The sequence below is a fragment of the Scardinius erythrophthalmus genome, assembly GCF_964197995.2.
Source record: "Scardinius erythrophthalmus genome assembly, chromosome: 18".
Lineage (NCBI taxonomy): Eukaryota > Metazoa > Chordata > Actinopteri > Cypriniformes > Leuciscidae > Scardinius > Scardinius erythrophthalmus.
The window spans coordinates 9,908,434-9,920,969 of record NC_138238.1 but is presented as its reverse complement, the minus strand read 5'-3'; the positions used below and the strand labels follow the sequence as shown (position 1 = coordinate 9,920,969).

Genomic DNA, 12,536 nt, shown 5'->3' with positions numbered 1-12,536 from the left:
TAATCACAAGGCCGGCCAAGACTTGCTGTTGCTGAATGTTTAGGATTAGATTGCCCAAAAATGAACATTTTGTCATCATTTACTCATCCCCAGTGTCATTCCAACCCCCATATTTTCTATCTTCTATTTCAAGCTTTTGTTTTATATAAAAGGAAAGTGAATGGTGATTTATTCTGAAAATTCCAAAAAGGCCAAGAATGTATCATAGAAAAAATAGTATCATATGTCATTGTGTCATACTCTCTATTCTTTTAATCAGACATTTTAATATTAATTTAAACTTAAACTCTCTTGAATGCCATACAGTTTTAAAGGTCAGTACAATTGGTCGCAATTAAATATATTTAATTTTATACATTTTATGCTAAGTATTACAAATCATGTACAAGCAATTTTACATATCAGAAATGAATATATTTTAATTAATCATAATTATGGAAATGTTTTAAAATTTCTCTTTTAAGTAAATAAAATAAAATTCTGTCATTATTTACTCACCTTCATGTCATTACAAACCTATTGACTTTCTTTTATATAGATATTTTATAGAATGTTGGTAACCAAAGCTTTGGTTATTGACTTCCAACTGAATGGACAAAAAAAAAAAATCTTCCTTTATGTCCCACAGAAGAAAGATAATCATACAGGTTTGGAGCAACATGAAAGTGATTGAATGATGACATAATTTTCATTTTTGAAGTATCTAGCCCTTGAAGTCCTTTATAACTACACCACTAGATGGTGACAAGTTGCTATGTTTGTCTAAGCAGAGATCTTAGAGTGATATTTCACACAGAAGTGCTTTTTGTTATGTCCTATCTCCTCTGCTCTGAAGTGAACAGCTGAAGAAGTACAGCAGGGTCTCCAAATCCGACAAAATGTTACTTAAACATGTTTCCAAAGTTGGTTACCACATCTATCTAATATATTTGGTCTGACCTGAACAACTATACAGACATATAGCATAATCATCAAATTTGACATTGAGGTTACTAAAATCTTGTTGGATTAAGGAGCTGTTTCATTTAATGACAATGAACACAACATTTACAAATTAACAATAATAATTAATGTACTTCCTGCTGAAGCTCCCGTTAATCTTTTTTTAGAAACTTGCTGTTGATCACAGTAACCTGGTTCTTTCAAAAGCTTTTAAAATAATGAGCTAATAGCTCAGTTCATATTATTGTTATTTTACAGAGTCCTTGTCCAAGACAGGACCAGATTTTTTTTTAAAAGTAAAACACATATAGGAATAATTTATCATATGAATATAATCAAATCCACAATATTGCTGCTTATACATGATATGATTATGAAGTCTTACCGGTGCATCCATTTATACAAATCTAATAAAGTACATTCAGAGACACCATCAAGGTGTTTTGTCATTGATCATTGAGTTACTGTAGTTGTCTGCAGCATGGTGTCTAAGTATCCCACATTTTCTCATTCTATAATACTGTACATTATAAAAATATTTCATAAATTATTTTAACTTTTCTGAGTACTATGTACTTTGGCGTCTTTTCTGATTTAGTGATTTAAATGTTAAACTGAAATTGCATTATGTTTCTTAAATGAATCCTAATTTACAATATTTATAATATTATACTCATTATAATATATTTTTTTGTAGCACCACTTTCTATTTTGTAGTCCCACTTAAATAATTACTTATAGCCAGATATAAAATAATAATTTGTAGTCATCCGTTAAATGATTTCTGATGTATCTACACATTATAAAGGCACCAATGTGAACTCTTGTGCAAAAAATCCAAAATTTCAAACACAACAGCATACTGTAACATTGTAGCAATAATCATTGTAACAATAACCTTTACCAAGTTTGTCAAATAGCACCAGTATCTGTAACAGAGTTGAATGGTAAGACACAAAAGACTGGATCATAAAGTTAAACCATAAGTTTCTCCTCAGGTACCATGTAAGACCAAAAAGAATAACAAGAAATTACATCTCATTTTATACATGTTACATAAATCTTTGCTGTCCATCATTTTTGCTCTGCTCAACCTTCTAACTTAGCTTTGATAAGGTGACCACTAAACGTGATGTAGGTGTCAAAGTCATCACTGAACACAGCGTTCTCTCTCTCGCCCTTATAGAGGCGGACCCACACCTGATCGTCCCTCTCCAGCTCCAGCATGAGGCTCTGGCTCTGCATGATGGAGCGATCGCTGGGCTGCGCGTACAGGATGGCCATCTCCTGCTCGTTCTTCATCACGTGCATGTACGTTTCCTTCTGGTTCCAGGTGTGCGCGTTTAGGCTGAAGAAATAGATGCCGGGGATGTAGCAGAAGAACTTGCCCGTGAACATGTTGAAGTGTCCGTACAGGTTGACGAACTCCGTGTCGAAGATCATGGTCTGGTAGTAATCGTTACTGTGCAGGGCCTTCTTGCGGCCCACGGAAAAGGCGGCGTAGTAGGATTTACAGGCTTCTCCGGGGGAACCGATGCTGCCCTTGGTTCCCTTCACGCCATGGGGCCCTCGGGGTCCGGTTTGCCCTGACTTACCCGATTTCCCATAGGGCCCTCGCCCACCAGTGTCTCCCTTTTCCCCTGTAAGGGAAGGAATGTAGCAGGGGATCGTAGACAAGTTCAGTTTGTTTTATAGTTTAACAAGCATCATTAAAAAGGTCTTTTACATTCTTTATCTCTGATTTATCATGTCTCACTTCCTGAAACTTTGTGTTTAGGTTAAGCTTTGGAGGGTGTTTTATTAAACCTCAAATAATAAAAAATGATGGTTTTCAAATGACATAATGGTCTTGTTTGTGCAGAGTGAAGACTGGAGCGTTGAATAGAAGATGGCGCCAATCTCACAGCCATTTTTCTTCTGTTGTTTGTGACCGTTTTGGATCATAAAGTCACTTTCTGTGGTCGTTTGAACTTTTTGGTGCATGTTTTCCAGCCCACAGAAGCATCCTGTGATTAACCAGGCCTGGCCTATATCATTTACCGACAGTGAGATATTCAACTAAGATTGACGTTTATCCAAACAATTGTATACAAAGACAGTCAACAGATTATGTAAGCCTTTTGTTCCTTTTTATCTTTAAAATGGAAGATATTTAACTTGTGATTTGTATATTTGTATACAGCAACAACAAAAATCCCCCAAAGCTGAACACTTATAGTATATTTTTATGGTTTGTACCTTTTAGAATGGTGATGTTTATCTGTGGCACAATCTGGTAGTGTGGACTGGCATACTGAGGGGTCTCCTCTGCAGGGTCACAGCATCGCCTGCACTCTGTTCCACTAAAATCACAAGAGAAAATAATGATGGATGGATGGATGGATGGATGGATGGATGGATGGATGGATGGATGGATGGACTGATCAGTAAGTACCTTCCATCTCTGTAGTATTCTGTGGATCTCTGATTATCTCTGGGCTCATATGGGTCTTGTTCTGCATCTCGGTATTGGGTAATGTACGGCTCGGCCCATTTGGCAAACACCACCCCCAGCAGTACCAAGTTTGACACCAGCATCTGAGACAACAATTAACACATCATTTGGATAAAAGTTGAAAACTGGCAGACTCAAACTTCAATTATATTTAATAGTTTTTGTCATTTATTTTTGTATTTTAGTTCAGTCTACATGATGTTCCATCGATGTTCCTGCTCAATTTGCATATTTTCTTTCATAATATTAACAGTGGATATACTGTATATTTATAGTGTGTGTGTGTGTGTGTGTGTGTGTGTGTGTGTGTGTGTGTGTGTGTGTGTGTGTGTGTGTGTGTGTGTGTGTGTGTGTGTGTGTGTGTGTGTGTGTGTGTGTGTGTGTGTGCGACAACTGACAACTTTTTTTTTTTTTTTAAACAGTATAGATGATTCATTTGTAGTAATGCACCTGTTTCACATATTCTTGAACAGGAATGTGTATGTCAGGCCATAAATCCAAAAAAACTGAGCGCTTGGCCGCTTGCTTTGGTGTTGCCACCCCTCAGTCCTCATTCCACCCCTTTGCCACCTTATAAATAATTTTCGAGATTCACCCCTGATTTTTAAGTGTGTCAGTTGCCAGTTAGAGTGCCCATGATAATCACCAGAGGGCACTCCACCCTAGACGATTGTTATTCTTACATGGACTTCATTTCCCATAGTTCATTGCCCGGCCTAATCATCATGATTATTTACAGCTGTTTCTTATTAGCTCATTACCTCACCCTATATAAGCCTGGTTATCTCAGTCATTCATAGCGAAGTCTTGTCTAGTGTGACACTGCAATTCTGAGCATTCTCCTGGTTCCTTGCCATTTTTTCATCTTTTCCCCGGTTTTCTTGGTTTCCTCTGTTTTTGCCTTTGACCCTTTTATTGTTTGGGGTGATTATCCGGTGTTTACAACTTTTGCCTGTTTTCGACTATGATTGTGGATTACCCTTTCAATAAAATTGCAGTTCGTTACAATAATTAATATTAATGCAAAATATGCTAATTGATCTGGAACACTTAATTAAAAATAAATATTTCTCTGAGCATAATTATTAATCCCTGCACACTCATAGGTTAGGATTGTATGTACAGTCTCACATTTTTAGGCCTTTTGCTGGATGGTAGGGTCATGATAGGAGACTGTTATAACATGACAGATTTAGTACCATCCCTGCTGTGTGTTATCATGTATATGCAAAGGGACAGCTATGTTATTCAACCTCTAGCATTTGACTGATGAAAGCAACAACAAAATACTTTTGGGTTAAATCTATGTATTTGGGGTAAATCAGACCACCATTATGGAATTTCATAAACAACAATCAGGTGATGAAAGCTAATGAAAGGCTCTTACAACAGTTTGTAAAAAAAAAAATAATAATAATTTTGTGTTATAAGAAAACATGAAAACATAGTCTGAAAAGTTATGAAACCAATGACAAGATATCTCGGAATGTGTTGTCCAATTTAAACTTGGCAATCATACGGTACTTGATGTTCAGATGAAACTATAAATCTCATATTTTTTCCTTCTTAGGACAGTAAACAAAAAAATCAATTCGCCTTGTTTCCTGCCTTTCCAAACCATGAGGCAGAAAGGCATCTAATGATCAGTCATGAGCAGAAAATATTACACATAATGAAGCAAGACATGAGCCAAAAATTCACTTAAACTGAAGAGAAAGTATTTTAAGGCCAGTCTCCATCTTTCTTTAGTCTGTTGGTATTGGAAGATTTTCCAGTAACAAGCTACTTTTTATAGAAAGTATAGTGTGAATGCTTTGCTGGTTTTTATATCACGTTTGCACACAAATTACAATAATCGTCCACTTTCTCTCTTGTATGTAGTGTTGACAAGTGATTTAAAATCATTTTCAGATGGTTAATTTGGATCTTTGCAGGGGCATTTGTTTTCATTGCCAGACTGAAATATTTAGTTAAATGCTGCTATTTAGTCAGTAATATACTCTAATTTATATAGGGTGTTTGTTAGTTTTATTATTTTTGATGTATCTGTTCAGGTTTATGGCTAAATTTAGTCACTCTTGTCTCTTTGTCAATTTAATCCTCTGATCAATTATATCATTATTTATTTCGTTATATTGTCACAGTAAATAGCTTTGAGTAGATATGACAATCAGATGTGATCAACTCCTTAAACAAATACATTATCAGGCCTTTATATGCATGCAGTTCTGTCTGCATCATTATCTGGTATTCCCTTTATTGCTAGCTGTCCCACTAGCAAAAGTGTTTTTTGTTTTTTGCTTAAGTTTGTTTTTCACTGAAAACTCCCACAAAGTTGATTAAAATTCCACATACTTTGTGAGGTAAAATGCTCAGCTATTCAAAACACTTAACAACCCATAAAAGCACTGGTCAAGGCCAGCATGAGCTCCGAAAGCTTAATGTGTTGAGAATCAAAACACATCTACTTATGACAGATAACGAATACTGCATCAACATTCTTTTATAAAAAAGTTTGACAACTATACCCAATTAGGGCCCTATCTTACACCCGCAACGCAAATGTTTTTTTAGAGGTTTTTTATACAAGCGCAACGCAAATGTTTTTTTGCTAGTTTCAGTCCGACGCAGTTATCATTTTCACGTCCTGCGCCACGTTGTTTAAATAACAATGCATTTGCCTCCATTTGTGCGCCCATGGGCGTGCTGGTCTGAAAACGAGGTGTATTCAGGCACATTGTTAGCGCGTTGCTATTTTTGAGGCAACAGAAATAGACTGCGCCATTGACCAAATGAAACCTGGTCTAAAGTCAATGGCACAATTTTTTTTTTTTTTTTTAAATGAGCGCGTTAGTAATGTGCGCCTATAGGCGGGTCCACGACGCGCATACACTCTGCTTATTAAACATACAGGGAGGCGCAGCAGCACAAACATGCCAAATATTTAAAATAAAAGGATTACAATCTAAAAGATTATTATTGTGTACATTATTATTATTATTGTATTATTGTTGACTTGTAGTTGCAACGTTACTTAGTCAACAGTATGGAAAAAGCGAATCATCAAAATAAAGTGTTACCTTGAGGTCCAAAAGTAGAAAATCTCATTTAAAATTGGAGATAAACAGAATGATGGTCCATTTTTTTTCTGGTGTGTGACACTGACTCAATATCCCAGTGTGGAACAATGATAACGAGATCAACAATAAACAAATGTTTATGAAGTAGAACTTGATTTGTGCACAGATTACACAGTGTAACAGAGAAAATCCTACTGATAATGACACAAAATAATTGCACAGTAGCTCACATATAGTGGCACATAAACATGCCTGTGGTTTCAGGGTTTGAGATCATTGATATTGTTTAATAACCTTTTGTAGAGATTGTAGTGCAAAGTGCTTGATCTAGAATGCATGGATAATTTAATTAGTATCAGCGTAAACATGCTTCATTCTTATCTTTTCTTTTTTTGTGTTTAATTGAGTCGTGTACTACATATGTTGATATGTTCGCTCACATGATTCCGCACCTTACATCTTGACTTGCACAATCCAAACATGCCATAAAATATTTAAAACTACAGACTGCCTATAATACTGAGATGAATATGGTTTTTTTTGGAGCCCGCCACACCACAGTAACCCTTCTCTAATCATGAGGTTGAAGAATGACGTGCTATGTCCCACTGTTTAATAAACTCACTGAGATGAAGCCTCTGTTCTACGTGTATGTGTGTGTTTTAGAGTGATGTTTAATGTAAGAAAAGGTCAGATCACTCAATTTAGTCTGAAGTTCAAAGCAGTTTTAGGGCAGTGCTTTGAGGTTGTGCACGTCTAATCCTCCGTAAGCTTATGATGTGTTCACCTGGGTATGTCATCTGACCATCTTTTTTGTACTATGTGTATATAAGTCAGGTTTGAAAATAGGCAGAGACTTGTGTAAAGGAAATTAGATGCTGTGTAAATACTGCTATATACTGTTTGCATCCCAGTGTAAATATTATATGCTGTATTTTAACAAAATAACCCCTTAAGGGTAATACAAGACCATCAGCTTGATCACATTCTCTGGTTGTTGTGTTCCCCTTACGTAATATATTTTAAATATAAGGCCACTTCTCTGACATCAAAAGCACATTTTTTCATAGATTCTTCTGGTGCCATCTGACTTTTTGGCTTCAAATATCTGGGGAAAAAATTTACATATTCAGCCCGTTCAAAATGCCTGCTTTATATTATTTCCCTTTTGCTGCTGTTTCTTCGGTTATCCTCTTTTTCATGCAGCCATGTTTACAGTCCCACATCTGATATCCTGGCATGAGAATCCCTCTCCTTCCTGCGGATGTTGGGGTCTTGAGGTCATGTTTACATGTTCAGTACATCACTGAGTCCTCTTTTAGTTCAAGCCCAGTCTTCTTATTGGCTCAATCAACATCTACCCTGACCTTTTTTAAACGTATTACATAAGTAAAGATTCTTCTCCAGAGAACACCACGCTCCATGCATCATTTTCAGAACATCTAAGAGTCCCTGAACCCTCTGTAGGTTTGAAACCTTGAGTGGAGAGCCAAGAGTCAAATGCATAAACATTCGACTGCTTTCTTTAGTCATATATCATAACTGGTTTTGGCCATTGAAGCTTCAGATTACTGAAAATTAAATTGACAATTGACCTTATAAATGCACACTTCTGGTTATATTTTGAACAATTCATTGGTGCATTTAAAAACAAAACATTTGACTCCGCAAACTGTAATCAAAATGTAGAAACTTGCATTTTACTGTTTGAAAAAAACTGGGGAGGGGTTTAAAAACGTGTCCCAAACACTCTGGGTGTCTTCCAGTGGTTGGCAAGCAAGACTTTGAGCACACTATGGACACTGTAAGGTCATGCCGTGACGTATCAATCTTGTCAAACTGGTCAAAAATCTTTGTGTGATGCGAATTCGCAGGTCAGAGTTTACCGGACTTGAACTTTGAAATGCAGCGAAATGCAAAACAAGCTTGCGTTTCCGGCCTGACGCATTTACATGCATGAATTTCACACTTCACCTTTTTGAAACTACATGGTGAACATCATAATTAATTTTTTATTTCAGACCCATAGGTTCATGTCAAAAAGATAAAAGGAAATAATGTAGGATTTTCCGTGTTCCCACATACCAAACTGCAAAGAAAGGTGTCATAACAAATTCCCATTGTGTTATCACAACAGATCATAACAACTATTTACTAATCTGCATTGTGCTTTTTGCCATCCCTACACAATTCCGCAGGCATGCAGTGGCGTGTCGGAACTACGAGGTGTGGCTTTGGAGGATTTTCTCAGTGGAAAACAAGTGTGTGGTCTCTACTGAATCCTGCATGGATAACAGTCGGCCAATTCTTACTGTAAGTGTTTGGTAACCACCAGGTGCACTGTAACTGTTTTCTAAATTTTCCTGTCTGAGGTCAGCAGCTGAACATAAACAGTTCATCACTGGGGTAAATATGGGCTCTTTGACTACAGAAATGAGGTACTGGCTCCATTCTTTGGGTTTGGGTGTGTGACCAAACGCTCCCCAGTGGCCGACTTTTAACCACATACTGAATACTCATACTGAATGCTTCTGTCACTAGTCATTTAAAACCCTCATATACCAGGTTCAATCTACTGTAACATGTACCCTTTCCTACTGTACATGCTTGGACCAACATGTTATTCTCGCATTCAAAATCTTTCCAATTCTTTGCAGCTGTTTTGTAATACAGTTTCTTCAGAGGAAGTTGAATGAACCTCAGGGAATGAAAGTGAACATGACATGGTCTATCAACAGAGTAAATAAACATCCATCTTATTAGAACTTACAATTAATTAGTTCCTTGAGTTCATTTGGATGCTAGTGTTATCAGGAAAGGCAAGCTCTTAAAACACAGCTGGGCTCAAGTAGTTTGAGTGTAAAAATACTTTCTTTTTCCATACTTTCTTTGAAAGAATAACATACTCATATATTAGTCTTGTGGAAAGACTCCCGCGGCCTCCCCAGTCCCATTGAGTTATTTTTTTAACATGCCTATTTTAATTTTTTTTTGTAGTTTAGACATTTGTACTTAATCAAATTAAAACTATAAAATAACTGAATTATTATAATATGAAAACTGGGTGCCACTCAATATGATCTGATAATGTATACTACTTTTTAAAAGTTGTGTTGTTGCACAATGCATAGTTTTAAGGATTATTTTAGTAAAATCGAATGATTATACAATGTATACTAAGTATTCAGTAATTGTCTGGCAAGTTAGTGTACCAGTCTGTTATTCAGCTTGGTATTTGGTGGTATTGCATTTGATGGCAACCCAAGATTGTGCTTAAAACAAGGCAATGATGCATTGAAACCACAATTTGTCGCTTTACTTTTAATTCAATTTGTTAACTATAAATGCCCATGACCGAACAATTAAAAGGTGGAATCTTGTCTTTGTACGTCCCCTTCCCATACAAGACAAAGGGTAGAGACTTGTTGGTACAGGTAGGCTACATGATGTTATTGAATACCTTGTTTGCAAACCGACAGGATTGTTGAAGTTCACCCCTAGCAATTGTCTGTTTTTGTGGGGGTTTTTTTAAGGAGGAGGCTAAGGGGAAAATTCATTTGTTCATCACACTGGATATGAATGAGTGCACATATAGCCTACATACTATACACTGCAGAAATGATAAGAGTACTTTGTTAGTATATTATTTTTAGAAATACCATTACTTTAAACTTAATAGACACTGCTGGATTTGGTGCTGGCCCTGACATCAAAGCTTACAGTGCGGTCACTTTGAAGTATGTGTGGCAAAACACTAAGGTCAGTTTCACCCTTGACCTAGCCACTGTGCCTTAACTAAGATATCCTCCATGGTTCACTGAACTGAAGAAAAACACTCATCTTCAGCTTATATTTAGCAACCCATTTTACTTTCACAATGTATGGAAGCTTGTTTCTGATACAAAATAAAAGAAGAGGATCTGGAATTTTTTCCTCAGAATTTCGACTTTATATCTCGCAATTCAGACTTTATAACTCACAGTTACGAATTTACTTACAAATCTATAAAAAAAAGTTAGAATTGTGGGACATTGCAACACTATCTCACGACCAATTCGTACGAATTTGTAAGAATGATAAAAAGTTGGCTAATTCGTACAAATTCGTACTACGACCTCACTCGTACGAATTTGTACGATTTATCTAAACCCACGTGATGGGTAGGTTTAGGGGCGGGGTCAGGGGTAGGTCATTTGTATGAATTCATACGAATTGGGCAATTCGTAAAATATGTACGATTTTGCACAAGTAAGGTCGTATGAATTCGTACGAATTAGCCACCTCGTAGAATTTGTACGTTTTCCCGTGAGATCAGGTTGGACATAAGCTTACAATTGTGAGGAAAATGTCAGAATTTGGAGTTTATATCTCGCAATTCTGAGTTGTTTTCTATAGCCTATAAACTCACAATTGCAAGTTATAAATTTAGAATTGCAAGATAAAAACTCGAAATTGCGAGAGAAAAGTTGCAAAATCTTGCAATTTTGACTTTATAACTCACAATTGCGATATCTTTGTTTTGAGGAAAATCAGAATTGCGAATTTATAATTCTGACTTTATTTCTCGCATTTGCTACTATTTCTCCAAATTGCGAGTTTAATTCTCACAGGTCAGAGGGGAAAAAATTAGATCTCGCAATTCTGACTTTATTTCTCCGAATAGTGAGGTAGCCATAAACTTGCAATTGTGAGTTATAAAATCAGAAAAAAGTTAGTTATAAAAGAGAAAAAAAAATTCTCAGGTCACAATTGCCTTTTTTATTTTTATTCCCTGCAGAAACAAACTTCCATGATAGTGTGATGTATTTCAAAGTGAAAGAAAAAAAATCAGAAGGACTTTTCATCTACTTGGGAATTGACTGAGTAACATGCACTGGTGAGTCATTCCCTGATAAACCTCTGCTCACTGCCATTTAATCTGTAAAGTGATGCAAGAAAACTCTGTTACAAAACTTCTACTATGTAGTTTGAAACATTTGGTGGGTTTAAAAGCATCTGGTAGCACTGATCTTCATAGTGTCATATTTCCACTTTCTCTCCCAGTTGCAAGAAATGAGGCAATGTGAACTTTGTGATGCCATGCCTCAAGAATTCCTGTCCTAGATTCGGTTCCTGCACCCTGTGGCAGTGCTACTCGTTCCATGGATAATCAAAATACATTTCATGATTTATTTTGTCTCCATGAAATTGTGAATGATCCTACATTGCCTGTGATTTAGTAGATCTTCCTTGGGGATAGGGTGGGATCCATCACTAGCCAAATTAATTAGTGTTCATTATTTTGTAATATTAAAACCACATGAAACCCAGAGTGTTGTTACATTCAAAAACATTGAACCCAGCTGTGTCCTTTCGCCTTGCACCTGCTGTTAAAATGTATGTGTACATTTCTAAGCTTGATGGATCTAACAGTCATCTTTACATTGTCTCAAAATAAAACACAATTATAGTGGAGAACACCTACATGTTTTTTATATCACTCTATACATTCAATGTGAGCAACCAACAACACTCATAAAGTGAAATAACTACCTGTCATTCATGATCTGATAATGTACTCATTCACTTACACAATGCATTGATAAGTCAGACAGTAAAAAGTGAAAAACACAGATAAATCTGGGCAATATTTGCATCAGGATTCAGTTTCCCTGACATCTGGAAAAGGTTTTACACATTGTTGCACTTGCCATTATGTGTAACCATGTGATATCTATTTACAAAAGCCCCTATTTACATAAATGAAAAGACATGCAGTAAAGTTCTAACTTAAAACATCCTACTGAACATCCCCTACCTTTATCTTGGCAGGTCCAAACATGAGGGTCCACGGGATGCGCTGAGGATGCTTGCGTTGACTGGGCTGCACTGTTTGGTCTCTCTGAGAGTCTTATCGCCTGTCAGTGTTTTTAAGACATCTCCCTTCTGCACTCCCAAACTCAGCATGCCATGAGGAGCCAGGGAAAAAAATGCAGGAAAGGAGGAGAACAGAGGGAGGAGCATGGATGCATCCAAGAGGG

At 36.5% G+C, this 12,536-nt stretch overlaps 1 protein-coding gene across 1 annotated transcript; it reads right to left on the bottom strand.

Moving 5' to 3' along the window:
* Positions 1 to 328: 328 nt before the first annotated feature.
* Positions 329 to 12,459, bottom strand: c1qtnf1 (C1q and TNF related 1). The gene is made up of 4 exons (XM_081392971.1): positions 12,314 to 12,459; positions 3,377 to 3,519; positions 3,181 to 3,284; positions 329 to 2,582 (listed from the first exon to the last, which is right to left on the bottom strand). Exons 1-4 carry the CDS (start codon positions 12,335 to 12,337, stop codon positions 2,032 to 2,034), a joined length of 822 nt encoding a protein of 273 aa, XP_081249097.1. The 5' UTR covers positions 12,338 to 12,459; the 3' UTR covers positions 329 to 2,031.
* Positions 12,460 to 12,536: the final 77 nt, after the last annotated feature.

Coding starts and splice junctions, on each gene's coding strand:
- c1qtnf1 (XM_081392971.1), bottom strand. CDS start 12,337: ATGTTTGGACCTGCCAAGATAAAG. Junction 3,520..12,313: donor TTGGACCTGCCAAGATAAAG/GTAGGGGATGTT, acceptor TTGTTGTCTCAG/ATGCTGGTGTCAAACTTGGT. Junction 3,285..3,376: donor GAATACTACAGAGATGGAAG/GTACTTACTGAT, acceptor TTGTGATTTTAG/TGGAACAGAGTGCAGGCGAT.